The following is a 26,953-nucleotide window of genomic DNA, read 5'->3' on the forward strand; positions in this document are numbered from 1 at the left end:
GGTGGTGAAGCACTGGAATAGTTTTCCTAGGGAGGTTGTGAAGTCTCCATCCTTGGATGCCTCCCAGGCAAGGATTTTGTCTACACAGTTCATAGTGATGAGGGGTTGCTGTGAGGCTCGCCCTCTAGCTTCCCCCTTCTGGCTCAGTGCAAGCGAGACGAGGGGGCATCTGAAGCCCAAGGCCTCCAGGCTTGGAGCTTGCATGCAGGAGCCTGCCATGGGTTATGGAAGTATCTGAAGCCGCAGGGTGAAGAGCCTGGGAGGGATGAGACAGGCTGGTGGTAGCACCACAAAAGCTGGCAACATTGGGCTCTGCTCAGTGGAAATATGGAACTTAACTGAGAACAGATTTCACCTGGAAACAGAATTAGTTTTAAAAAAAATGAGAAGTGAGTACAGCCTCCTTGCATGGTTTCAGTGTCACGGTTTTGCAGCCGTGCATTCATGGGAAGCAGTCGCAGCCCAACTGCTCAGCACTTAGCACACAAGTGTAATGGGGCAGCACGTTTGTGGGGGTAACAAGGGGCATTTCAGGTCAGTGAGCCAGGGGACGAGGAATCCTCCTGGCGGTTTTACTCAGATGCCAACCTGCAGCTTCCCCGTGCACACAGGACCCAGTGTGGATTAGAGCCGTGGGATCCTGGAAACGCTGAGACGGTTCAGCCGGCCGAGCAGGATTTGCTCTTTCGCGCCAGCGGGACAGGAGGGGCTGGATGGGGGGAAGCTGGACATCCCATGGCTGATACATACCTCATCCTCACTGTGTTGGCAGGCATGAGCAGTGGCACTTTGACGTAAGATCAGCCCCTGGATCCGTGTTCATCTCATGCATCGGGTGTGATCAGTGCCCCCGTGGCACTGGCCGACCTGGCCCGGGGGCCGTCATGCAGGTAACAACAGGAATAGCCTGTACTGCACCAGCTCAGCGCAGGAAGCTCTTGGCTATGCCGGGGCTGAGGCTGGCTCCTGTCCCAGCACGGAGCGGAGCGAGGGAGAGGGGAAGGGTGGGCAGCCCCATGGACCCTGGCTGAGCTGCCTGGGGATGGCAGTATTAACCCCCCTGCCCTCCATTAACCGCTTCCATCCCCCAATCTGCCCCCTCCCTTATTCCTGGGCAACAAATTTCCAGGAAAGATATCTGCTGCATGCAGTTTTGCCCCATGACTGCACTTCTCAGCCAGTTCCCCCTTTGTGCAACCACGAAGGAGGCAGGAGGAAGTGCCAGCGGGCTGGGCTGGGGGGGGGTTCTCTGCTGCAGGTGGCACCGCTGAGTCAGGGTTTGGCCAAGCCCCAGCAGGATCGGGGCGTAAGGGTGCTGGAAGGGAGACCCAGCATCCGGTCACACTGCCCTGGGCCTTTTCTCACACGTCCTCTGCTGCTGGGCGATGGAGCCGCAGCCCAGCCCCACTCAAGCCAACTTTCCCCTTTTTATGCAGCGTTGCTTGCACTCGTGGGGTGCTCAGGACCTGCAGGATTGACCGCTCAAGGGGGACGTCAGCCTGCTTCCTCTTTATTCATCATTTCTCCATCTGACTGCTTCAGCCTGGCCACATAACCCTGCTCTGTACCACCTGGTCTGCACTCGCCTGCCCTGCACAGCCCAGCCGGGATGAAGGGGGCTCTCGGCCCCCTCCTGCTCTCCCTCCTTCTGCTCCTCCAAGCTGGAGGTGAGTGACAAGGGGCTTCTCTTGCCCCGGGGGCAGCCTGGGGCGAGCTCAGGCACGGGAGCGGGGGGTCTTTTGAGCAGAGACTGTCTTTGGGAGCTGTGTTTGTGCCCTGCTTTGCAGAGGGCAGCCCTGGGCTAGGACGAGGGTTATAATAAAGCGGCAGGAGCATCCAGGCGATGCATCTTTCCTACGTGATCTGTAAAAAATGCAAGACACAGCTTGCCTCTAAGTGCCCTTTGCACTGGAGAGAAGTGTGCGGCAGCCAGTTTTTCCCAAAGGAGCTGAGGAGTCTGCGAACCCTTCTCTCCCCCTTGCCCTTCTGCACCCCCAGGTTGTCAAGAAGTAAAAGTGGTGGCTGCTGTTGGGGACACGGTTCAGCTGCAGCCCAAGACATGGCCATCGTCCTGGGTGGCAATCAACTGGAAAGTGAAACTGCGTTCAGAGAGCTACTGGATCCTCAGACACGATCAGAACGGCACCTTCCTCGCTCCGTACCAGCCCTTTGGTGACAGAGTCTCTTTCCACCCTGGGAATCTCTCGCTGCAGATTAACTCCGTCAGGGAGAAAGAAAACGGCCTTTACACCGTGGACGTGACACTGAGGGATGGCTCTAATGTCACCAATACTTTTCGGCTGTTTGTGCTTGGTGAGTTTGGGGGTGCCACTTTCCCCCCGTGTTCACCCCCGGGGCACCCAGCCCCTCTCACTGGGACTTCTGCTTCCAGACCGTGTCCGGCAGCCCAAGATCAAAGCATCTACTACCCAGGAGCGTAGACGCTGCTACATTACCCTGTACTGCTTCGTGCCCAGAGCTTCCTGGGCCACCTACAGCTGGTCTCGGGGCGTCTCTTCAAGTCCAGCCCCAGAGGACCATCAGCTCCCAGAGGATGTACCCGTTCTGCAGTTCGAGATCACTAAAAGTGGCAGCGACACCTTCTATCACTGCAATGTCAGCAATCCCGTCAGCTCGGGCGTGGCCACCATCGATGTCGAACCTCTGTGCAACTCCACAGGTAAGTGCCCCCTTTGCACCAGACATGTGAGGGGGGACAGGGATGTTTAGCATCTTCCTGGGTCCTGTGGAGCTGGTTCGTGAGCCTGGCCTGAATGAAACCAGGGGAAGGGGCCCAGCGTCCCTGAGGATGCTCTACCTGCCCCAGCCTCCATCCCGCCCCGGCTCCTCCGGGACCTGGCACACTGCTGGGGCCGGGGCTCCGGCCTCGGGCACCCTGGTGGGAAGCCGCAGAGCTGGGAGCACCGTTGTGCCAGTGCTGGGGCAGTCCCCCTGGGTGGGCTGCCCCAGAGCCAGGGACCTGAAGCCAGGGGTCCCCAGCCGTGGCATTCTCCCAGTGGGGCTGCCCCGGGGCCAGGCACGTGGCTGGTCTGCCTGGAGGTCTACACCCTCTCCCAGCCGCCCAAGGGCACCACCCAAGCACGTCCTGCCTCCCCCTCCCCCCGCACACGCCAAGCCCAGATGGACGCAGCAAAGCCGTGCGCCAGAGCAGTGGCGTGGGGGCGCCCTCAGCACGGCCTCGCTGCCTCCTTCCCAGGCTGGGCCATGTGGGGGGAGCAGGAGCAGGTTGTGCTGGAGCATGGGGCCATGGGGCCTGCTGGGAAAGGGCGTAGATGTGGCGCGAAATCCCTGCAGGTGCCTGGTTCCTGGTGGGTCGGGAAAGTCTGGAGCCCGGCACTGTGGCAGCACAGGGGCCTCTGCTGAGTTTGCAGGGAAAAGCTGCCCCAAAAACTATGTTGTGGGGCAGCTCCCAGCCCCGGGCGATCTGCCTGCCAGGTCTCTCCGGAGCTGCTTCCCAGGGACATGAACAGGAGACCAGGTCTGCCCCAGCCCCGCCTGCCTCCCCGCCCCCGTGCTCTGCACTCCTCTGACTTGGGCCCCTTTTGTGGAAGTGCCGCATGTGGGGCATCTCCTTGGCTAAGCCAGGGCCCCCCGGGCTGTGTTGGACTGGACCTGGGCGAAAAGTTTCCACCAGATTTTTGAGGGGGTTTTTATTGAATGCTGAGATGAACGTTTTCCTTGGGATTTTCCAAATTCTATGGAAAGAAAATCATGTTTTTTTTTCCACTTCATATAAACTGAAAGAACACCCTCGACAATGATAGTGGTGGTGATGATGATGATGATAATAACAGTGGTGATGGTGGTAGTGATGAAGAAGATGACGAGGATGATGATGATGGTGGTGACGGTGGTAGCAGTGATGGTGGTGGTGCCGATGATGATGATAGCAGTGGTGATGATGATGACAGGGATTATTATTATTATTCTTGGCTTGTTTTGCCTTCCTGCGATTAAAGCCTTCCATCCTTTGACTCCTGAAAACCAGAAATTACCCATTGCTGAGTTTCTGATTTTTCTCCCACAGCTGATATTCTTTTCTGCTGGCTGCTCCCATATAAATAGGTTTTGGTTTGATTGGTTGCATCAAAATGTTCTTTGTGAAAATCAGAAGCCTCTAGGATGATTTTTCTCTCCATTTTGACCAGTTTTGGGGTTGATCGGTTTCCTAAAAGCCCAGAAAAGTAGGAAATGGCCTTGGTTTCATTCCGTTCTCTTTACTTCTATTAAACTGTATGGTTTCAAAAACAACTGCCCCCTTCTTTCCACGTGATTGCTTCCCCTGTGAAATGCGGAAACTTCTTTCCTGTAAACCCCAGTCTCGTGCTCTCTGGAGCTAGTCTCTGTCATCTGCAGATTTACCACACACCAAGAAGAAAAAGCAAGGTAGCTGTGGCTTTGTTTCCTTGCTTGTGGTCCCAATATCAGGGGCATTCACTGCCTCCCCATCCCCTAGTAAACCGTAACCTAGCCCTGCCAGCTCTTTGCCCATCCAGACTTGGATAAGCACCATAGGAACTGATTATTCTGTGCTCACCCTCTGGCTCCGTTGTTCGCTGCCAAGAAGACGGGAGCCCTACCACCTGCCCTTCCCTGAATGCTGCTTTTCCAGGCTAAAGGTAAGTAGCACTTCATTACAAGGTAAAATATCAGGGAACTAGGGCCAGTTGTCCGCTAGGAGCTAGGCCCCAGGTGCAGGATAGGAGGGGACGTGCTGTGTTGTGAAGGGAAGAGGCTCTGGGGTGGCGCAGGGATGCTATCATCATGTGGACCAGGTGACAGCCGCGATGCATGCACTTCTGCAAGAACAGAGTCAAGCGAGGGAGGGAGGGAGACCCTAGGGAAGGAAGTCCTAGAGCACTGTGACATTATCATTCCCATCACTGCCATTATCAGTGTTACATTGCTTGAGAAGTCATTTCAGTCACTCGGGCATTTCCCTCGGAGTCCTGACATCCCACACGGGAAGCCTTTCCCATGCTGTGGCAGCGTCTCAGCCTCCGGAGAGGAGGAGGATGGTAACGAGGATGATGACTGCTGTTACTGCAGCCTTGGCGGTCCAGGCCCATCCACCGTCCCCGTGTCTTGCTGGATCAATGCAGAGATTTCAGGGCTGTGTGATGCCTGTCTGGAGCCAGAAAGCACTTGCCTGGAAACCCGGTCCCGATAGCTCCATGGCAGCAGGGTGTGCTGAAGTTTTATTTAATAAAATATATTTCTTTATATGCACATCCTCTATCATAAACTTTCCATCACACATCTTAAACTACATTAAGAAACCCACGTTGCTGTTACAATAAATGCACCCACCCCCCACACCCCTGCACACCCACTGTCTACCCTCCCTTCACCCATGCACAGTCCCTTAGTGCTGGGTCTCTTAAGACTTCCCGACCAAGAGAGTAGCAATAAGGCCCATGGGGAAAGCACTGCAGGGAAGGGCCCTTCGGGTGCTCTTGTGCCATGGGTGCCAAGAGCAATGTTCCCCTCCACCTCGCGGTGCAGCTGTAGGCTCTGGGTGTCTCTCTCTGTCCTCCAGCTCGGGGACAAGGCGGGGACGGTCTCCGGTATTGCCATGGTGCTGTTCCTCCTGGTGCTGCCCCAGCCGGGAGCTCCTGGGAGCTGCAGCCGCACGGGCACTTCCGGGACTCTTAGCACCGTCTCTTGTGCCAGGGGCGAGGGGATAAGACCGAGCACTGCACAGACACACAAGGCAGGCAGCCTGCACACAGCCTAGCTGGCTTCGAAGCATCTGCTTGTCCCCTGAAGGTTTGTTGTCTGAATGTCTCCTGGAACTGGGTGGGAAAGTTTGGGGTCTTTACATGTGCTCACAATGGAAAATTGTGGTGGGCGGATGGAGGGTGGAGGTCCTTTCCTTTTAGAAAGAAGCTTTTGCAGCTTTGGAAATGTCTCTGTGGGAAGAGTTTGCAGGTGGGGGCTGCTGGTTGGGTCTGGGGGTCCGTGGGGTGGGCGGGGGGAACAGGGCAGGACTTCGTGCGTCAGAAGGATAAAACCTCTCAAACACACCACTGAGCAGCAATGCGGGGACAGGGCTGCGTGGCTGTCACTTGAAGTGGGTTGTGCTCAGTGGAGCAACTTGGTGGAGTTGCTCATCAAGGGCTGTCTCGGCCCCGACCAGGGGGTCGCACGTATCCAGGTCTGTGGGAAGGCCAGTTCCCCATGTTCTCCAGGCTGCCACACCAGCCCTGCCCCGGCTCTGAGTTTCCTTGGAGTCAGACCGGGATGTGCAGCTACTTGACCCCATGTTCCTCCCTTGGGCTTAGCAATGTGTTCACCCCTTGCTCTCTCCTGCTCCTTGTCTTTTCTCATGTACTGAACTGTAGCGAGATGGAAGTGGCTGCAGCTACAGGGGAAATGGTGCTGTTAGTGCCGGGGACTCAACCGTCTGGTTGGGAAGAAATCACCTGGAGGGTGATACTCGGCTCTGGAGGGTAGCATCGAGTTGTGACAATGTCTAAGAGGGACAGTGTTGTGGACCTCAACACAGCCTCCCCACTAGGCAGGAGAATCACCTTCCACCCTGGGAAGCTCTCGCTGCAGATTGAGCTGGGTAACAAGCCGGACAGCGGTGTCTCCTCCATGGCTGTGACGTCTGCATCCGGCGCTCTCGATACCACCTGCTTCTGTGAGTCTGTTTTCAGTGAGTATCTGGGCCCTGCTTCCCCCCAGTCTCACCTGTTAGGGGGCACCCACCACCCTCAGTCCCTCTCACCAGGACTTCTCCTTCCAGACCGAGGTCGGGAGCCCAAACTCACATGACTCTCTGCTGACGCAGAGCTCAGATGGTGCAACGTGACCCTGTCCTGCCAGGTGCAGGATGCCGACAGGGTGTCTTACAGCTGGTCCCGAGGTGCATCCTCCAGCCCAGCCAGAGAGGACCAGCAGCTCCCGGGGCACCAATCCCAGCTGCAGCTGGAGATCACTGCGGGCAGCAACGACACCTTCTATCACTGCAAGGCCGGCAATGCAGCCAGCTGGGGCACGGCCACCATCGATGTCAAAACAGTGTGCCACTTCCCAGCCACGGGATATGTCTTTTAGCAGGAACCTGACTAAGGATTGTCCCTGTCTGGTCTGAGAGCCCCTTTGAGTCTCTCCAAAGCAGAAATGTGCTTCCCGTTGGAAGCACGTTCTTGTCCCTGGAAATTCGCTGGAGACTTGCACCTCCCTGCTCCCAAGCTTTGCACACTCATGGGCCAGACACTCAGGGCTGGGCCCCAAAAGGTATTTATACACTTCACTTATATGGATAGAAAGGGCATTAGGCACCTAAATACTGTCAGGTGATGGCCCATACTTATTCCATGCCTCAGTTTCTCCACTTGTACAGGCAAGGTGATACTGATGTTGATAGCCCTGGACAACAGGTTGACCCACCGTAGGAATTCATTGGGTGGACCTGTACACCAGGCATGGCTCCCCATGCTGGCAAGCAGCCATGATGACCCTTGCACCCTCCCCACACAGCCCAGTGCCCTTCACTCCCAACCTGCAACTCTCCCTCTGCTGAGCTTGGTGTGTCTCACTCCAAAACCATAGCCCCCCGTCCCCCACTGTCCTATGGGACCCCTCACTCCTGACCCACAGCACACACCCCCAGCCTGGGATGCACTGGGCTGACCTATAACCCAGCCACACAGGAATGCATGGGGTTGCCCTGTAGCCCGGGTCCTGGCAGTAGCAGCATGAAAACAGCCGGATACATCATGAGGTGGTACAGCTGTGCCATCCCTGCTCGGCCCTGCAAGGACCGGCTGAGCTGCTGCTTGAGCACCACTTCCCCATTGCTTTGTGGAAACCGAGGCCTGAGCTCACCTTGTTTCCCATCACCGCCGTTACAGTAAAGGGCGTTTCCTCTGCTCCGAGCGGTGCTGTGAGAGACCTGGCATCGCGCACCGGGACTGCCCCACTCTGGGCCCGGCCCCAGCAGCCGTGTCCTGCTCTGGCCGGTGATCTCCAGAGCCCAGGGCCCCCGCTCCTGAGTGCTGCCTGCTCCTGCCCAGATGCAGCCAGTGAGGGACCCCAGCCCCGCCACAGGCCGACCGCTCCCCCCGGCTCTGACCCGCTGCCGTGCTCTGCTCCAGCCTCGTCGCTGTCCTACTGCCAGGCCAAGGGGCTCATCCTGCTGCTGGTGCTGGGGGCGCTGATCACCGGGACCGTGGCAGTGCACATCGTGGCTGGCAAGCAGCCGAAATGGGACCGAGCAGGGCACAGGCCACGTCGCCCCTGCTCCCCTCTGGGAGAGACGGCCTGGGCAGGGCATTGGCCTGCAGCTCCCATGGGGTTCCTGTCCCAGGCCAACTGCAACCAAAGAAGCAGCCGGTGGGTCTGCAGGGGCCCAAGTCCCAGCACCGGAGCGCAGTCCCCGATGCTGGGCCCTAGTACCGCAGACACATGGGTATCCTGGAGCAGAGGGTCCCCCCATGGCTGCTTCATCCCCTACCCAGCGGGGCCAGCAGACTCCAGTACAAACAGCAGGACCCAGGAGTACAGCTACTTGATGGATCCAAGAATGGCCCCAAAACTGCAGGAGTTGCCCCTTTCCACCATCTGCACTGACTGGTGCTGCTGGGTGTGGGGGGATGGGTGAGCCTGTGGCCCGGGACCTAGGAGTTGCCCCAGCAAGGACACGTCTCCAGTACCTCGTGCTTGGGGTGTGGTGCCTCGTTCTTGATGCCGGTGTCTGAACCTGCCTTGGCAGAGACAGGCTGCCCCATAACGGCACAGAGGTGTCCAAAGCTGGAGGAGAAGGTGGTCAGAGGCAGAGGTGTGCTATCGACCGTGGAGCTGCTCCATGATAATGATTGCCAAGTCATCTGGCCATGGAAACACAGAGAGGGGCAAGGGACCTGACCCAGCTGCCCCAGGCATATGTGCCAAGGTGCAACAGAGACCATCGTTCACCTCCTATGGCTCTGCCCCTACGCCGAGGGGGTGTGGAAAAAGGTAAACCAGCTCTGTCAAAAGGTCGCAGGAGATCAGCTTTTTCATTTGCTGCCATCTCCAGATTGCCAAGCCTATCCTGTACGGGCTCCATATTCCTCAGTGCCTTCTTCTTACTCCCTGTGTATTTGAAAAAGGACTTTTTGTTAACCTTAATTCTGGTCGCTAGCCCTGGCTGCATCGCTGCCTTGGCATTCCTAACAGCGTCCCTGCAATCCTGAGCAATGGCGGTGTAATCCTCCTTGGTGACAGCCCCTTGCTTCCACCGTTTGTACGCCTCCTTTTTTGCCCTCCGGCCCTCCTGGATGCCTTTGCTGAGCGAAGGGGCTTTTTAGCACTCCTGCTTCCTTTGGTGCGCATTGGGACTGACTCCCTTTGAGCTCGGAGGATCGTCTCCTTGGGGAACAACCACCCGCCTTGGACTCCCATCCCACTGCAGCTCCGCGACGGGCAGCACAGCGCCATGTCAGCTGTCCCTTGCCTCTGCTTGGGAAGCAGCCTCACTCCCACCCACACCCCACCCTGTTCGCACCCAGCAGTGGTCTCTCACAGCTCTTGCAAAGGCGTAAGGATAAGGAGCGCCTGGACCTGGACAGCTGAGCTTCCCTCCTGTGAGTGTAGCCGGGTGCCTGCCGGTGGCTTGCAGCTGGCTGTGCCAATGCACAGCGAAGGTAGGTCAGGCAGGGTCTGCAAAGCTGGCTTCCTCCTCCCCTGCTGTGTGGGGCTGGGGCTGGGTTCACTAGAGATGCTGGGATAGGCGCTTCCTCACTACGGGCTCTATCTGCTCTGGCGGCACAGAGCATTTTTGGAAGCCTGGTGCAAGGACGCTCTCAGGGGTGCACTCTTGTGCATCCAGCTCCTCACAGCTCCATCAAAGGCCCTGTGTTCAGCCCATTGCTGCGGGTCAGTGAGACAGACCCTTGGTTTTCCGTCCTCGGTTGTGTAGGACTCAGCTCAGGGCCTAGCGTGCTGGGCTGTGGCTCAGGGACCTGCGCGCTTTGGCCCTGCTGCTGGTTCTAAGCATCCAGCACAGGGCAATGAAAATGGTTCAGGGGCTGGGGGACATGACTTCTGAAGAGGAGGCTGAGGGCTCTGGGCTTGTTTAGTCTGCAGAAGAGAAGACTGAGGTGGGATTTAATAGCAGCCTTCAGCTCCCTGCAGGACGGTTACAAAGAGGATGGAGCTGGAGTGATCTCAGTGGGGGCAGATGACAGAACAAGGAGCAATGGGCTCCAGTTGCAGCAAGGGAGGTTTAGGTTGGATATTAGGAAAAAACCTTCTCACTAGCAGGGTGGTGAAGCACTGGAATAGTTTTCCCAGAGACGTTGTGAAATCTCCATTCTCACAGGTGTTTAAGACCCAGCTAGACAAAGCCTTGGTTGGGACCATGCAGCTGGGGCTGTTCTGGCTTTGAGCAGAGGGTGGGACTAGATGTGACCTCCTGAGGTCCCTTCACACCCTCCTTTTCTATGATCCTCTGATTGTAAGCTGTAGTTGAGGGTGGAGACCTGTCCCTTGCACCGTGGCGGGGCAGCCCTGCAAGAGTCTACACATGCCTCCCAGGCAAAGATTTTGTCTACACAGTTCATAGTGATGAGGGGTTGCCGTGAGGCTCGCCCTCTAGCTTCCCCCTTCTGGCTCAGTGCAAGCGAGACGAGGGGGCATCTGAAGCCCAAGGCCTCCAGGCTTGGAGCTTGCATGCAGGAGCCTGCCATGGGTTATGGAAGTATCTGAAGCCCCAGGGTGAAGAGCCTGGGAGGGATGAGACAGGCTGGTGGTAGCACCACTTAAACTGGCAACATTGAGCTCTGCTCAGTGCAAATTTGGAACTTAATTCAGAACAGACTGGGCCTGGAAACAGAATTAGTTTAAAAAAAATGAGAAGTGAGTATAGCCTCCTTGCATGGTTTCAGTGTCACGGTTTTGCAGCCGTGCATTCATGGGAAGCAGTCGCAGCCCAACTCCTCAGCACTTAGCACACAAGTGTAATGGGGCAGCACGTCTGAGGGGGTAACAAGGGGCATTTCAAGTCAGTGAGCCAGGGGACAGGGAATCCTCCTGGCTGTTTCAATCATATGCCAACCCGCAGCTTCCCCGTGCACACAGGACCCAGTGTGGATTAGAGCCGTGGGATCCTGGAAACGCTGAGACGGTTCAGCCAGCCGAGCAGGATTTGCTCTTTCGAGCCAGCGGGACAGGAGGGGCTGGATGGGGGGAAGTTGCACATCCCATGGCCAGTACATACCTCATCCTCAATGTACTGGCAAGCACGAGCAGTGGCACTTTGATGTAAGATCAGCCCCTGGATCCGTGTTCATCTCATGCATTGGGTGCAATCGGTGGATGGACAGGCCGTGACCTGTTTCTGCCCCCGTGGCACTGGCCGACCTGGCCCGGGGGCCGTCATGCAGGTAACAACAGGAATAGCCTGTACTGCACCAGCTCAGCGCAGGAAGCTCTTGGCTATGCCGGGGCTGAGGCTGGCTCCTGTCCCAGCATGGAGCGGAGCGAGGGAGAGGGGAAGGGTGGGCAGCCCCATGGACCCTGGCTGAGCTGCCTGGGGAAGGCAGTATTAACCCCCCTGCCCTCCGTTAACCGCTTCCATTCCCCCATCCTGCCCCCTTCCTTATTCCTGGGCAGTGAATGCCTGCCCTGTGACTGCACTTCTCTGCCCTTTCCCGCTTTGTGCAGCCACGAAGGAACGAGGAGTAAGTCCCACCGGCCTGGGTTGGGAGTGGGTTTCTATGCTGCACGTGGCACCGCTGAGTCAGGGTTTGGCCAAGCCCCAGCAGGATCGGGGCGTAAGGGTGCTGGAAGTGGGGGCCCAGCATCCTGTCACACTGCCCTGGGCCTCTTCTCACACTTCCCCTGCTGCTGGGCGATGGAGCCGCAGCCCAGCCCCGCCCAGACCACCTCTCCCCTGCTTTATGCAGCGTTGCTTGCACTCGTGGGGTGCTCAGGGCCTGCAGGACTGACCGCTCAAGGGGGACGTCAGCCTGCTTCCTCCTTATTCATCATTTCTCAATCTGATTTCTTCAGCCTGGCCACAGAGCCTTGCTCTGCACCGCCTGGTCTGCACTCGCCTGCCCTGCGCAGCTCAGCCGGGATGAAGGGGGCTCTCGGCCCCCTCCTGCTCTCCCTCCTTCTGCTCCTCCAAGCTGGAGGTGAGTGACAAGGGGCTGCTCTTGCCCCGGGTGCAGCCTGGGGCGAGCTCAGGCACGGGAGAGGGGGTCTTTGGAGCAGAGACTGTCTTAGGGAGCTGTGTTTGTGCCCTGCTTTGCAGAGGGCAGCCCTGGGCTAGGACGAGGGTTATCATAAAGCCGCAGGAGCATCCAGGCGATGCATCTTTTCTACTGTGTTCTGTAAAAAATGCAAGACACGGCTTGCCTCTAAGTGCCCTTTGCACTGGAGAGAAGTGTGCGGCAGCCAGTTTTTCCCAAAGGAGCTGAGGAGTCTGCGAACCCTTCTCTCCCCCTTGCCCTTCTGCACCCCCAGGTTGTCAAGAAGTAAAAGTGGTGGCTGCTGTTGGGGACACGGTTCAGCTGCAGCCCAAGACACGGCCGTCGTCCTGGGTGGAAGTCAACTGGAAAGTGAAACTGCGTTCAGAGAGCTACTGGATCCTCAGACACGATCAGAACAACACCTTCCTCGCTCCAGTACCATTTCCCCTTTGGTGACAGAGTCTCTTTCCACCCTGGGAATCTCTCGCTGCAGATTAACTCCGTCACGGAGAAAGAAAGCGGCCTCTACACCATGGACCTGACGCTGGGGGATGGCTCTGCAATCACCAGTAATTTTCGGCTGTTTGTGCTTGGTGAGTTTGGGGGTGCCGCCTCCCCCCCGTGTTCACCCCCGGGGAACCCAGCCCCTCTCACTGGGACTTTTGCTTCCAGACCGTGTCCGGCAGCCCAAGATCAAGGCATCTACTACCCAGGAGCGTGGACGCTGCTACATTACCCTGGACTGCTCAGTGCCCAGACCTGCCTCGGTCACCTACAGCTGGTCTCGGGGCGTATCTTCACACCCAGCCCCAGAGGACCATGGGCTCCAAGAGCATAAAAACGAGCTGAAGTTCCCTAAAAGCAGCAGCGACACCTTCTATCACTGCAATGTCAGCAATCCCGTCAGCTCGGGCGTGGCCACCATCGATGTCAAACCGCTGTGCAACTCCACAAGTAAGTGCCCCCTTTGCACCAGACATGTGAGGGGGGACAGGGATGTTTAGCATCTTCCTGGGTCCTGTGGAGCTGGTTCGTGAGCCTGGCCTGAATGAAACCAGGGGAAGGGGCCCAGCGTCCCTGAGGATGCTCTAGCTGCCCCAGCCTCCATCCCGCTCCGGCTCCTCCGGGAGCCTGGCAGACAGCTGGGGCCGGGGCTCCGGCCTCGGGCACCCTGGTGGGAAGCCGCAGAGCTGGGAGCACCGTTGTGCCAGCGCTGTGGCAGTCCCCCTGGGTGGGCTGCCCCAGAGCCAGGGACCTGAAGCCAGGGGTCCCCAGCCGTGGCATTCTCCCAGCGGGGCTACCCCGGGGCCAGGCACGTGGCTGGTCTGCCTGGAGGTCTACACCCCTCTCCCAGCCGCCCAAGGGCACCGCCCAAGCACGTCCTGCCTCCCCCTCCCCCCGCACACGCCAAGCCCAGATGGACGCAGCAAAGCCGTGCGCCAGAGCAGTGGCGTGGGGGCGCCCTCGGCACGGCCTCGCTGCCTCCTTCCCAGGCTGGGCCATGCGGGGGGAGCAGGAGCAGGTTGTGCTGGAGCATGGGGCCATGGGGCCTGCTGGGAAAGGGCGTAGATGTGGCGCGAAATCCCTGCAGGTGCCTGGTTCCTGGTGGGTCGGGAAAGTCTGGAGCCCGGCACTGTGGCAGCACAGGGGCCTCTGCTGAGTTTGCAGGGAAAAGCTGCCCCAAAAACTATGTTGTGGGGCAGCTCCCAGCCCCGGGCGATCTGCCTGCCAGGTCTCTCCGGAGCTGCTTCCCAGGGACATGAACAGGAGACCAGGTCTGCCCCAGCCCCGCCTGCCTCCCCGCCCCCGTGCTCTGCACTCCTCTGACTTGGGCCCCTTTTGTGGAAGTGCCGCATGTGGGGCATCTCCTTGGCTAAGCCAGGGCCCCCCGGGCTGTGTTGGACTGGACCTGGGCGAAAAGTTTCCACCAGATTTTTTTTTTTGACTGAAAGCCTAGATGAACCGTTTCACTGGACTTTTCCGAATTCTTTGCTGAAAGAAAACTAAAAACTAAAAGAACCTGAAAGAACACCCACGATGATGATGGTGGTGCCGGTGATTAAGGTGGTGGTGGTGATGGTGATGATGATGATAGTGGTAGTGATGATGGTTCTGGTGGTGGTGATGATGGCAATTATTATTATTAATCTTGGTTTGTTTTGCTGTTTGAGATGAAAACTTTCCATCCTTTGACTCCTGAAAACCAGAAATTTCCCATTGCTGAGTTTCTGATTTTTCTTCCACAGCTGATATTCTTTTTTGCTAGCTGCTCCCATATCAATAGGTTTTGGTTTCATTGTTTTCATCAAAATGTTCTTTCATCTCTAGGATTATTTTTCTCTCCATTTTTGACCAGCTTTTGGATTGATCAGAGTTTCTTAAATGCCAAGAACAGTAGGAAATAGCCTTGGTTTCATTCAGCTCTTTACTTCTATTAAAATGTAGGGTTTCAAAAACAACTGCCCCCTTGTTTCATGTGTTTGCTTTCTCTGTGAAATGTGGAACCTTCTTTCCTGTAAACCCCAGTCTCGTGCTCTCTGGAGCTAGTCTCTGTCATCTGCAGATTTACCACAGGCCAAGAAGAAAAAGCGAGGTAGCTGTGGCTTTATTTCCTTACTTGTGTTCCCAATATCAGCCCCCCACCAATCCTTTTCTTAGCCCTGCCAGCTCTTTGCCCATCCAAACATGGATATCCACCATAGGGACTCATTATTCTGTGCTCACCCTCCGTGCTCGCTGCCAAGAAGATGGGAGCCCTGCCACCTGCCCTTCTCTGACTCCTGCTTTTCCAGCCTAAAGGTAAGTAGCACTTCCTTACAAAGTAAAATAGGGCCAGTTGTCTGCTAGGAGCTAGGTCCCAATTGCAGGATAGGAATGGCTGTGCTGTGCTGTAAAGGGAAGCAGCTCTGGGGTGGTGCAGGGATGCGGACTAGGTGACAGCTGAGATGCAGGCGAGGTTCTTTGGGTAAATCTGATATCTTGTATTAGACCATGTTAAATAGTTGGAAAAACATTTGAAGCAAGCTTTCAGGTTTAAAAACCCTGCATCAGGCTGAGGAAGTCTCTGCAGTTGGTGTGCGCTCTTCCTAGATGGAAAGAAAAGTAAAGAAGATGCATGCACTCCTGCAAGAACAGAGTCAAGCAAGGGAGGGAGGGAGACCCTAGTGAAGGAAGTCACTGCCATCAACATATTAAATCGCTTCAGAATTCATGTCAGTCACTCGAGCATTTCCCTCGAAGTCCTGGGTTCCCACACTCAACGTCTCTCCCATGCTGTGGCAGTGTCTCCACCTCCAGAGAGGAGGAGGATGCTAACAAGGCTGTTACTGCAGCCTTGTTGGTCCAAGCCTATCCATGCTCCCCAGTGTCCTGCTGGCTCAGTGCAGATTTCAGGGCTGCGTGATGTCTGTCTGGACCCAGAAAGAGTCTGCCCAGACCCCCGTTTCTGATAGCTCCATGGCAGTGATGGGGTGCTGGGTCCCTTAAAACTTACTGACCAAGAGAGTGCCAATAAGGCCCACGGAGGTGGCATTGCAGAGCAGGTCCCTCAGGGTTGCTCGCATGCCGTGGGTGCCAAGGGTGATGTTCCCCTTTACATCGTGGTGCAGCTGCAGGCACAGGGTTTCTATCTCCATCCTGCATGTCCCCGCCCCGCCACCTCCACCCCTGTCTCTGTGCCATTATTTCCTGCCAAAGGTGTGACATAACCGGTGTGAGGTTTTCTCCTCTGCAGTTTACATGTCTCTCAGTGCTGCTGTGAGCGCTTTGCACCCCGTATGACCACTCCCCAACCACGGAGGAGAAGGAGCGTGAGGCAGGAAGCATGCAACCCTTGCACTTGTGCCGTCTGCAGCACAGACGATGCTTCTCATCATATGGCAAGCTCCTGTCCTACCAGGGCAGGAGTAGAGGCTCCCCACCCCCTAAGAAGGCGCTATACGTCAGCCCCATCCTGACTTGTGACTACATCCCTTGGGTTCACTCAGCTCTGCTTCAGTACTTGATGCCTTCGCTGTTCATTGCAAGGGCGTCTGTACGGGTCAGTCTCACTGGGAATAATTCTGCTTTCTAGTAATGACCTCCCTGTTGGATACAGCCATGGGGACTCAAAGCCTGCAGGATGCACCTCTCCATGGGGGATCAGCCTGGTTCCGCCTTACTCATGTCTTTGTTTGACTTCTTCCAGCCTCACTCCCCGCTGCCAGCTCGTCCTTCAGACACCTGCCACAATGGGGGAACTTCTCTGTCCCTTTCTGTTGTTCCTCCTCCTGCGTTTCCACGCTCAGGGGAAGTGCCAAGGGGCTGCATTTACCCCTGGTGCAGCCAGGAGAGGATATAGAACCACAGAAAATGAGGGCTGGAAGGGACCTCAGGAGCTCATTGAGTCCAACCCCCCGCTCAAAGCAGGACCAGCCACAGCTATATCATCCCGGCCAAGGCTTTGTGTAGCTGGGCCTTAAAAACCTCCAAGGATGGAGACTGCTCCACTTCTCTAGGTAAACCATTCTAGGTTTTCCCAGGGTGAGCACAGGCTGCTGGTTTCCGCAAGGCAGGGATGGTTCCTGGTCTTGCCGTGCCATTTGTTCCAGCGCTGCCCCAGCATGGGAGCTCCTGTGAGCTGCAGCTACATGGGCACTTACACCGGTATTATCTTTGAAAGAAGTTTTTGCAGCTTCGGAAATTGCTGTGTGGGAGGAGTTTGCAGGTGGGGGCTGCTGCTTGGGTGTGTGGGGTGCATGGGGGCTAGCACAAAGTTTAGTGCCTCAGAAGGTTAAAAACCCCTCATACATGCCACTGAGCAGCAACACAGGACCTGAGCTGGGTTATTTCATTTAAATTGGGTTGTGCTCCATGGAGCTATCTGCTATTTGCTCATTATGGGCTGTCACAGCCCTGACATGGGTTTGCCCGTATCTGTGGCGGGCCAGTAGCGGGGCGCTCCTGCACTGAGAAACAAAGGTGGCTTCCTGTCCCAGTATCCACGTCCGGGGAAGCCTGGATCCAGACGTTTTCAAGGCTGTCAGCCCTGCCCTGCCCCTGGCTCTGAGTTCCCTTGAAGCCAGACAAGGAAGTGCAACTACTTTCCCCTACTTTTCCCACATGGGCTTAGGAACGTGTTAACCCCCTGCTCTCTCCTGCTCCCAGTCTTTTGTGTAGCACTAGCTTGTAAAGAAACAGAAGTGGCTGCAGCTACAGACGAAAACATGCTGTTAGTGCCGGAGAATCAATGGTCTGTTTGGGAAGAAATCACCTGGAGAGTGAAACTCAGCTCTAGAAAGCTGTATTCGCTTGTCACATTGTCTAGTAGCGACGGTGTCGTGGACCTCAACACAGCCTCCCCGCTAGGCAGGAGAATCGCCTTCCACCCCGGGAATCTCTCGCTGCAGATTGAGCTGGTTAACAAGTCGGACAGCGGTGTCTACTCCATGGATGTGACATCTGCATCCGGCAGTCTCGATACCACCTGCTTCCGTGTGTCTGTGTTCGGTGAGTATCTGGGCCCTGCTTCCCCCGAGTCTCACCTATTCGGGGGAACTTGCCACCCTCAGCCCCTCTCACCGTGACTTCTCCTTGCAGACCGAGTCCGGCAGCCCAACCTCACAGCACTCTCTGCTCACCTGCAGCTTGGACGGTGTAACGTGACCCTGTCCTGCCAGGTCCCAGCTGCCGACAGAGTCACCTACAGCTGGTCCCGAGGTGCATCTTCCAGCCCAGCCAGAGAGGACCAGCAGCTCCCGGGGCACCAATCCCAGCTGCAGCTGGAGATCACTGCGGGCAGCAACGACACCTTCTATCACTGCAATGCCAGCAATGCAGCCAGCTGGGGCACGGCCACCATCGATGTCAAACCGCTGTGCATCTTCCCAGCCACAGGTAAATGTCCTTTAGCAGGAACCTGGCTAAAGATTGTCCCCATCTGGCCTGAGGGCCCCTTTGAGTCACCCCAGAAGCAGAAACATGCTTGCCATTGGAAGCAAGTTCTTGCCTCGGGAAACCGAGAGAACAATATTGGCTGGAGACTCGCGCTTCCCTGCTCCCAAGCTTTGTATGCTCATGAGTCAGACACTTAGGGCTGGGCCCTGGAAGATATTTAGGCACATTGCTCTTGTAGATATAAAAGGCATTAGTCACCTAAATACTGACAACTGATGGCCCACAGTTATTCCATGCCTCAGTTTCTCCACTTGTACAAGCAAGGTGATACTGATGATGATAGTGCTGGACAACAGGTTGACTCACCGTAGGAATTCATTGAGTAGACCTTTAGACCAGGCATAGCTCCCCAGGCTACAGGTCAACCTGCCATAGGGATGCACTGGGCTGATCTATAACCCAGCCACACAGGAATGCATGGGGTTGCCCTGTAGCCCGGGTCCTGGCAGTAGCAGCATGAAAACAGCCGGATACGTCATGAGGTGGTACAGCTGTGCCATCCCTGCTCGGCCCTGCAAGGACCGGCTGAGCTGCTGCTTGAGCACCACTTCCCCATTGCTTTGTGGAAACCGAGGCCTGAGCTCACCTTGTTTCCCGTCACCGCCGTTACAGTAAAGGGCGTTTCCTCTGCTCCGAGCGGTGCTGTGAGAGACCTGGCATCGCGCACCGGGACTGCCCCACTCTGGGCCCGGCCCCAGCAGCCGTGTCCTGCTCTGGCCGGTGATCTCCAGAGCCCAGGGCCCCCGCTCCTGAGTGCTGCCTGCTCCTGCCCAGATGCAGCCAGTGAGGGACCCCAGCCCCGCCACAGGCCGACCGCTCCCCCCGGCTCTGACCCGCTGCCGTGCTCTGCTCCAGCCTCGTCGCTGTCCTACTGCCAGGCCAAGGGGCTCATCCTGCTGCTGGTGCTGGGGGCGCCGATTGCTGGGAATATAGCAGTGCACATCGTAGCTGCAAAGCAGCCAAAACAGCACTGAGCTGGGCCCAGGCGACAGGCTCTGCTCCCCTCTGGGAGGGAGGGACTGAGGAAGGCGTTTGTCTGCAGCTTCCAAGGGTTTCCTGTCCCAGCTGCAGCACAGAGAAGCAGCTGCTGGGTCTGCAGGGGTCCTAGTCCAATCTCGGCGGGGGGGGGGGCACATGTCCCTCCTGTGCCCCCCTTACGTGTCACCTATGGCTCTGGTGCAGCCACCTCTTCTAGCTCTTGACCCTCTGTCTGGCATGGGAATAACCAGCTCTTGTCTCCATCCAGACAGGGACACTGCCTCGTCCACGCTCCAGCTGGCGGCTGAATCTGCCGTGACTGTCGGGATCTTCCTGCTCCTCCATAGCTTGATTTGAGGCAGGGGGCCTAGGGAGGTGAATGCAGCCCCGGATCCCATCGTGCCTTCTGTCCCACACACAGTTTGGGATGGCACGTGCTGCCTGGGCCCCTGCCGGGGTGCATGCAGTGGCAGGACCCACCCACACCCTTTGACGAGCCGCCCGGGCTCCAACCCTCCCACGACCCTGGGCGGCGTGCTGAGGGAATTTGGTGCACAGGTGGTATTCTCTTCCATCCTACCAGTGAACGGACGCGGAAGACGGCATGAGAACTGCATCCGAGAGACCAACTGGCGGCTTCGGCAGTGGTGTCTCGAGGCAGGCTTCGGCTTCCTGGACAATGACCCACACATTACAATGAGGGACATGCTCAGCTGGGATGGGCTTCACCTGTCCCCCAAAGGTAAGCGTGTGTTTTCTTCCAGGTTGGCGGATCTCCTCCGGCGGGCTTTAAACTAGGCTCGTCGGGGGGAGGGGAAGATAAGGGTGGGGGAAGCTGTGGACCACCAAACCAGGTGGCACCCACAAGGACAGCCCAGCCTGAAGAAAGAGAGCTTTGGGAACGTGAAAGACAGGGGGTGGACAGCAATACGGCACAGGTAAGGAACGGGAAGGTTAGAGACAAAAAGCCCTTTAGGACTTGGAGCGAGGGGGTAGCAAAAGCACCAGTCACAGGGCTCAAGTGCCTATATACTAATGCTAGGAGCATGGGGAACAAGCAGGATGAACTAGCGCTCCTGGTTGCACTAAACGACTACGACTTAGTGGGGCTGACGGAAACCTGGTGGGATTCATCCCACGACTGGGCGGTACATATTGAGGGCTATAGATTGTACAGAAAGGACAGAGTGGGGAAAAGGGGGGGAGGGGTTGCGCTCTATGTTAAGGAGCAATATACATCAACCCTCATCAAGACAGAATCAAAGGATGAGGAAGTAGAAGGACTGTGGGTTAGGCTACATGGGGGACAAGGAGAAAAGGATTTGGTGGTAGGGGTCTGCTACAGACCCCCACATCAAGGGGAAGAAATAGATTTGGGGCTCCTGAGGCAACTCTCGGAGACCATAAAAGCTAAAGAGGCGGTGGTCATGGGGGACCTAAACTACCCGGACATCTGCTGGGAGACACAGACAGCAAAGTCCCACCGCTCACGCAGGTTTCTAACCTGTGTACAGGACCTCCACCTGACGCAGGAGGTACATGGTCCCACTAGGGGGAATGCCTTACTGGATCTGGTACTGGCAACGGGGGATGACATAGTAGGGGACCTACAGATCGGTAGCCATCTGGGGGACAGTGATCACCTAAAAGTACAATTCAACATAAGGCGTCGAGTGGGTAAGGTAACCAGTAGGGTGAACGTGCTGGACTTTAGGAAAGCTGATTTCAGCGAACTCAGGCGATTAGTGAGGGACGCACTGCAGAGTAGTAGTTTTGAAATGATGGGAGCCCAAGAAGGGTGGCTGTGCCTTAAGGAAGCTATCCTTCGAGCACAAAGCGAGACGATCCCCGTGCGAGGTAAAAGAGGGAAAGGGGCCAGGAGGCTTCCCTGGCTGACCAGAGAAATCCAGGGCAGACTAAGGGCCAAGAGGGGAGCACATAAAAAGTGGAAACAGGGAGAGATCACCAAAGAGGAATATACCTCTTCTGCTCGTGCTTGTAGGGAGGCAGTTAGACAGGCCAAAGCTACCATGGAGCTGAGGATGGCAACCCAAGTAAAAGACAATAAGAAATTGTTTTTTAGATATATAGGGAGTAAAAGGAAGGCCCAGGGAGGAATAGGACCCCTGCTAAATGGGCAGAAACAACTGGTGACGGACAGAGGGGACAAGGCTGAACTCCTCAACGAGTTCTTCGCCTCAGTGTTCCTAAGTGAGAGGCATGACAAGTCTCTCACTGGGAGTGTAGGGAGGCAGCAGCAAGGCACCAGACTTCCATGCGTGGACCCTGAGGTGGTGCAGGGTCACTTGGAGGAACTGGATGCCTTTAAGTCGGCAGGCCCGGATGAGCTCCATCCGAGGGTACTGAAGGCACTGGCCGACATCATTGCAGAGCCACTGGCGGGAATATTTGAATGCTCGTGGCGCACGGGTCAAGTCCCGGAGGACTGGAAAAGGGCCAATGTGGTTCCCATTTTCAAGAAGGGGAGGAAGGAGGACCCGGGTAACTATAGGCCAGTCAGTCTCACCTCCATCCTTGGCAAAATCTTTGAGAAAATCATCAAGGCTCACATTTGTGAGAGCCCGGCAGGACAAATTATGCTGAGGGGAAACCAGCACGGGTTCGTGGCAGGTAGATCGTGCCTGACCAATCTAGTCTCTTTTTATGACCAGGTCACAAAACGCCTCGACGCAGGAGGAGGGGTGGACGTCGTATACTTGGACTTCAGGAAGGCCTTTGATACAGTATCCCACCCCATACTGGTGAACAAGTTAAGGGGCTGTGACTTGGATGACTGCACAGTCCGGTGGGTGGAGAATTGGCTGGAGGGTCGCACCCAGAGAGTCGTGGTGGATGGGTCGGTTTCGACCTGGAAGGGTGTGGGCAGTGGGGTCCCGCAGGGCTCGGTGCTTGGACCGATACTCTTTAATGTCTTCATCAGCGACTTGGACGAGGGGGTGAAATGTACTCTGTCCAAGTTTGCAGATGACACTAAGCTATGGGGCGAAGTGGACACGCCGGAGGGCAGGGAACAGCTGCAAGCAGACCTGGACAGGTTAGACAAGTGGGCAGAAAACAACAGAATGCAGTTCAACAAGGAGAAATGCAAAGTGCTGCATCTAGGGAGGAAAAATGTCCAGCACACCTACAGCCTAGGAAATGACCTGCTGGGTGGCACGGAAGTGGAAAGGGATCTTGGAGTCCTAGTGGACTCCAAGATGAACATGAGTCGGCAGTGTGACGAAACCATCAGAAAAGCCAATGGCACTTTATCGTGCATCAGCAGATGCATGACAAATAGGTCCAAGGAGGTGATACTTCCCCTCTATCGGGCGCTGGTCAGACCGCAGCTGGAGTACTGCGTGCAATTCTGGGCGCCGCACTTCAAGAAGGATGCGGATAACCTGGAGAGGGTCCAGAGAAGGGCCACTCGTATGGTTAAGGGCCTGCAGGCCAAGCCCTACGAGGAGAGATTAGAGAAACTGGACCTTTTCAGCCTCCGCAAGAGAAGGTTGAGAGGCGACCTGGTGGCTGCCTATAAGTTCGTCAGGGGGGCACAGAAGGGAATTGGTGAGTATTTATTCACCAAGGCGCCCCCGGGGGTTACAAGAAATAATGGCCACAAGCTAGAAGAGAGCAGATTTAGATTGGATATTAGGAGGAACTTCTTCACAGTTCGAGTGGCCAAGGTCTGGAACGGGCTCCCAAGGGAGGTGGTGCTCTCCCCTACCCTGGGGGTATTCAAGAGAAGGTTGGATGTGTATCTAGCTGGGGTAATGTAGGCCCAGCACTCTTTCCTGCTTATGCAGGGGGTCGGACTCGATGATCTATTGAGGTCCCTTCCGACCCTAGCATCTATGAATCTATGACCCACTCCAGAGCCCCATTCACCCCAGCCCCTAGCCCTGCCCCAGGCCCCAATGTGGGGGCCTCAATGTGACACCCTCCCCCCACATGCCCCTTCCCCTTCACAGAGTAGCTTGATACTTGCCTGCCGTGCTGGGCAGTGAGCCACACGCTGGGCTGCAATCTGGCTGCCTGCACACCCCCCCCCACCCCTGCTGCAGCTGCCTGGAGTGGCTGGCAGGGCTGCCCTGCATCCCTACCAGCTGCCCTGCATCCACCAGCTCTGAGGGAGGGATCCACAATGAGCACACTCAAATGAAGATCATCCAGTCCCACTGGCTTGTATATCTCTAATTTTTTTAATTGCTCATACACCAATTCTATGGCAATAGTAGGAAGGCGATTCTTCCTACCGTGCTCATCCTGTACTCCGCCCGGCATTGTTTTCTTCTTGGTCCGGTGAAAGACTGAGGCAAAATAGTCATCCAGGAGTTCAGCTTTCTCTTGGGTACCAGTAACGAGCTCTCCAGGTTCCAGAGGCCATTAGCTGCAGATGGTGGGGGCACTTCCCCTCTGAGTACAGCATGCATGAGCTATAATGAGTCATGCTGCGGTGTTTCAAGGAGAAGTTGTTAAAGAAGAAAAAAATGCTTCCTTTCAACTGTGAAAATGGGCTTATTTAGTTTGGGGAAGAGAAGACTGAGCAGGGATTTAATAGCAGCCTTCCACTCCCTGCAGGGGGTTGCAAAGAGCATGGAGCTGGGCTGATCTCAGTGGGGGCAGATGAAAGAACAAGGAGCAATGGGCTCAAGCTGCAGCAAGCGAGTCCGCCCTTGCATTTGTGAAATTAGTCTGGAAGCCGGGGACTCCCCGAACTGCCCAGAAAGTCCCCTCTCCTCCCCGCTCTGAATGCACTGGATCCTCGTGTGGTGATGGCGGTACTGGATGGGTGAGCAGCTTGGGACAGGTATGGACTCCCCCCTCATCCTGCAGCCGCTCTCCTCCAGCCCGGTCCCAGTGCAGGGCTGTTCTCCCTGCCTTGCCTCTTCCCCCAGCATCGTCACACACTGCCCCACTGCCTCCAACTAGGCGTAAGCATGTTTAACACTAGCCCCAGGCTCGGGGTGCTTCCCGGCTGAGACTGTGCTCCTGTCCATGGGGCCTCAGGGCCTGTTCCGGTAAGAGGCAGAGGATGGAGCCAGTTCCCTCTTCTGTCTCAGCAGCACCGCACGAGTGTGTCAAACAGCCATGAGCTCCACACGCACGGGGCAAAGCTCCAGCAGGAGCCAAAGGTGCTGGTGGATGCTGGGGTCAGAGCAGGGGCTGTCAGGTGGGTTTCCACACACTAGGGCCACACTGAGCTCGCATTTCAAGCCCATTGTGGATGCTGTATTGCAACAGGCTTCATTCAGTGTTTCGTCCTCTGCGGCTTGCTTCTGCTCATTGCCTGCAAAATCCAGCCTCATTCAAGTCACGCTGGGAAACTGGCCTGCTGAAAGGGATGATCAGGGTCCCAGGTCCCCCCAGCCTGCAGACAAGGAGTCCTTTCCTATTCTCTCCTGCTCCAGGCCTCATTGTGCCCAGCTGGAGTCAGTGGGGCTTGGCTGCCAGCTCCAGTGGCTTTCAGCCCAAGACTTTTAGGCAGTGTTGCCTCTTACGTTCAGGCAACGGTTGTTTACAGGGGCTTATGATGTCCCCTGTGCTGGTCACATGGGCAAAGGGACTGAAACACCTTCTCCCCTCCCCGCCCCCAGGGTCAGTGCAGGGTCTGTGCTGCTTTCAGGCTGCACTAGCCATTTGGGCCCCAGCAGACCAGGAGATCCAGTCCCAATCCTTATTGTGGCTAAAGAAAAATCTCACCAGCTTAATTTTTCCAAAAGGGAGCTTTATTTGTAACAGCAGTGGGCTTCCTTTGCATTACTGTACAAGAGAAGTTTGCCTTGCGGCTACACACCTGTCAAATGTGTTGGGCTAAATCTTCAATTAGGGCAGAGCCATTCAATTCAGGAGAGTTACCCCATCATACAGTGACTGCAGATCTGTGATGTGCATGCAAACAGATCCCTCCGCTGCCCAAAAAACCCTTTGTGCGGCAAGCAGAGATGGTCTTTGGTTAGAGCTCTCTCTCTCGTACTGGTCCCCATTTATCCCTCCCAAGTGCTCCTGGAGTGGTGCCTTGTAATCTGAGGGAGAAGACCCCCGGCCACGTGTTTGTGAGCAGCCCCATTATCTTCCTGCGGCAGGTGCACAGGTTCCCCAGCTGGCATCCAGGTGGGGAGACTGAGCTGTCAAAACTTTCCAGCTATCCAGCAAGTCCTTCATCCGTTTCTGTCGACCTCTGGATTGAGTCAGAATCCTTTTTCCTTTAACTGAACTGTCCCTGTATGGGCCCGGACTGCACCCCCATGGATTTAGCTTTCTAGGAAATCCAGTCCCTGCAAAAAAATTCATTCCCGCCCTCTCCTTGGGCAGCATTCACATTCAAGCCCTAGCACGGCTCTGCCCATAGCAGACCTACGCCATCTCCTGCACGTAGATGCTTCCCTGAAAGCATGGATAGCGATTCTCCTGGCTGCACTGGTTTTCTATGGCTGAGATGCAGGACAGAGCTGCTTGCCCAGCTGTCTTCAGGGGAGCTGCTCCTGAGATGTACAAGGACTAAGAGGACACAGCCTCAGCATCGGTCCTGCTTCACTACCTGACAAGCTATACAAAAATCAGTGAAGCCAAGAAAGCGGCAGCCGCCATTGCTCTATGCAGATAAACCTGCACGTACTTCAGGCATCTGCAAAGGGGCATTGACTCAAGGAAGATTGCTTTTTTTTAACACCACCTTTCCCTCCTAAACCTTTGCACACCCACCCCTAACTTTTCCCTGTTCTGGCGAAAGCATTGGACGTTGTCTTCCACCTCTCTCCATGCATTTGTTTCACCAAAACTTTGGCATGCCCCCGCTGAAAAAACTCCCTCCCAGCCTCCTCACTTTCTGAGTTGTTTGTTCCCCTCTTCTCTCTGTCTCTCTCTGGCCATTGTCTTTCAACCAGTAGCTGGTCGCCACTGGGGGTCCCCTAGGCAGGGGGATTCCCCTCTCCTTGTGGCCAGGTCTATTGTTAAACTTCTGGCCTTTGGCCTGGGAGGGTAGTCCTAAGGCAGTGGCCCTTCCTGAAGGTGTGAGCTGACGTTACTCAAACCCACTGGTCAGCATCAGTGACGCTGAGAAAATACCTGATGTTGGTTGGGTCCAGGTGGTGAGGTCACGAGGGGTATTTAAGAGGGTCCCGCCAGGACGAAGGCAGGAAGACATTTTTAAGACACGCACACAGAAGCATGGACCTCCGCAACTCGCTCATCCTCGGATGCGGAAGTGAGAAACGTACTAGAAACCTAACTGGGAACTTAGTGTAACGTACTCTAGCCACGGATCAGGAGGATACCGAGCTGCTTTTGTTTGCTCGGGGTTATTCTTTTGCTACTTCTCTGACTTGTACCCCTCCCCATGCCTACCCCCTCTACCCAATAAAACTGTCTGTTATAGCCAGTCTTGTTGTACATGCTTGAGAGAGGCCTTGTTGCTCCCTTTCCTCGGCTGACTAAGGGAAGCCACTTTCTATGCTACAGGCTATAAGAAGCACCCAGCTATATCCTTCTGGGATTAAGCAACCCCTAGGTCTGCAGGGTCTGTATATCCCGGGTGGTATAGGTCCCAGACAAAGACCTCAGTCTGGGTGGTGGCAACAGTACCCCAGGCTTGCAGGTGTGCTCCTGGGTGGGGGTCATGCACCACAGGAGGCACTCAAAGCTTGTTTTTTGGTGGGGCACAGTGGGGCAACCAGACCATGACGCTCAGTCTGCCGGGCAGGGACTGGCTGGGCTCAGGGGCCCACAGACGTGGCCTGTACAATGCACCACTGTCCTGGGGGCAGCTGAAGCCTCTAAGCAAACCTTCCCTCCTCGTCCCTGGCTGTGTCTCTGCCATGACCTATGCTTCC

At 56.2% G+C, this 26,953-nt stretch overlaps 3 protein-coding genes and 1 pseudogene across 10 annotated transcripts in view; all 4 read left to right on the forward strand.

Moving 5' to 3' along the window:
• The first annotated feature begins 362 nt into the window (after positions 1 to 362).
• The window catches only part of LOC149861105 (natural killer cell receptor 2B4-like), a 42,986-nt gene continuing 16,395 nt past the window's right edge, over positions 363 to 26,953 (forward strand). The window contains exons 1-4 of one of the 2 annotated variants that reach the window (XM_090051390.1): positions 363 to 890; positions 1,437 to 1,667; positions 1,999 to 2,313; positions 2,393 to 5,790. In XM_090051390.1, the coding sequence (XP_089907516.1) occupies positions 1,610 to 1,667; positions 1,999 to 2,313; positions 2,393 to 2,730 (711 nt within the window). In that variant the 5' untranslated portion in view covers positions 363 to 890; positions 1,437 to 1,609 and the 3' untranslated portion in view covers positions 2,731 to 5,790. Of the gene's footprint in view, positions 891 to 1,436; positions 1,668 to 1,998; positions 2,314 to 2,392; positions 5,791 to 26,953 lie in introns of those variants that run through there. The other variant, XM_090051391.1, reaches the window with a different exon arrangement.
• LOC149861106 (natural killer cell receptor 2B4-like) lies at positions 6,493 to 9,487 on the forward strand (annotated as a pseudogene).
• On the forward strand, positions 12,092 to 13,355 carry LOC149861107 (natural killer cell receptor 2B4-like). Its single transcript, XM_090053721.1, has 4 exons — positions 12,092 to 12,149; positions 12,481 to 12,575; positions 12,643 to 12,799; positions 12,879 to 13,355. The coding sequence occupies exons 1-4, from the start codon at positions 12,092 to 12,094 to the stop codon at positions 13,208 to 13,210; spliced, it is 642 nt and encodes a 213-aa protein (XP_089909847.1). The 3' UTR covers positions 13,211 to 13,355.
• On the forward strand, positions 13,560 to 26,490 carry LOC149861108 (natural killer cell receptor 2B4-like). Of its 7 annotated transcripts, none has more exons than XM_090051383.1 (5): positions 13,560 to 16,702; positions 17,352 to 17,693; positions 17,784 to 18,080; positions 19,702 to 19,860; positions 21,791 to 22,329. In XM_090051383.1, the coding sequence occupies exons 2-5, from the start codon at positions 17,411 to 17,413 to the stop codon at positions 21,856 to 21,858; spliced, it is 807 nt and encodes a 268-aa protein (XP_089907509.1). In that variant the 5' UTR covers positions 13,560 to 16,702; positions 17,352 to 17,410; the 3' UTR covers positions 21,859 to 22,329. The 7 variants fall into 7 exon arrangements, with proteins under 7 accessions (XP_089907509.1, XP_089907510.1, XP_089907511.1 ...); XM_090051384.1 differs by having other exon boundaries at positions 13,560 to 16,245; positions 16,393 to 17,693; XM_090051385.1 differs by having other exon boundaries at positions 13,560 to 15,005; positions 15,940 to 17,693.

The sequence above is a fragment of the Crocodylus siamensis genome, chromosome 6, assembly GCF_052110815.1.
Source record: "Crocodylus siamensis isolate JL-2025a chromosome 6, ASM5211081v1, whole genome shotgun sequence".
Classification (NCBI taxonomy): domain Eukaryota; kingdom Metazoa; phylum Chordata; order Crocodylia; family Crocodylidae; genus Crocodylus; species Crocodylus siamensis.

Coding starts and splice junctions, on each gene's coding strand:
- LOC149861107 (XM_090053721.1), top strand. CDS start 12,092: ATGAAGGGGGCTCTCGGCCCCCTCCTGCTCTCCCTCCTTCTGCTCCTC. Junction 12,576..12,642: donor GGGTGGAAGTCAACTGGAAA/GTGAAACTGCGT, acceptor TCCTCGCTCCAG/TACCATTTCCCCTTTGGTGA. Junction 12,800..12,878: donor TTTTCGGCTGTTTGTGCTTG/GTGAGTTTGGGG, acceptor TTTTGCTTCCAG/ACCGTGTCCGGCAGCCCAAG.
- LOC149861108 (XM_090051382.1), top strand. CDS start 17,411: ATGCTGTTAGTGCCGGAGAATCAATGGTCTGTTTGGGAAGAAATCACC. Junction 18,081..19,701: donor GTGCATCTTCCCAGCCACAG/GTAAATGTCCTT, acceptor CCATCCTACCAG/TGAACGGACGCGGAAGACGG. Junction 19,861..21,790: donor GCTTCACCTGTCCCCCAAAG/GTAAGCGTGTGT, acceptor TTTTATGACCAG/GTCACAAAACGCCTCGACGC.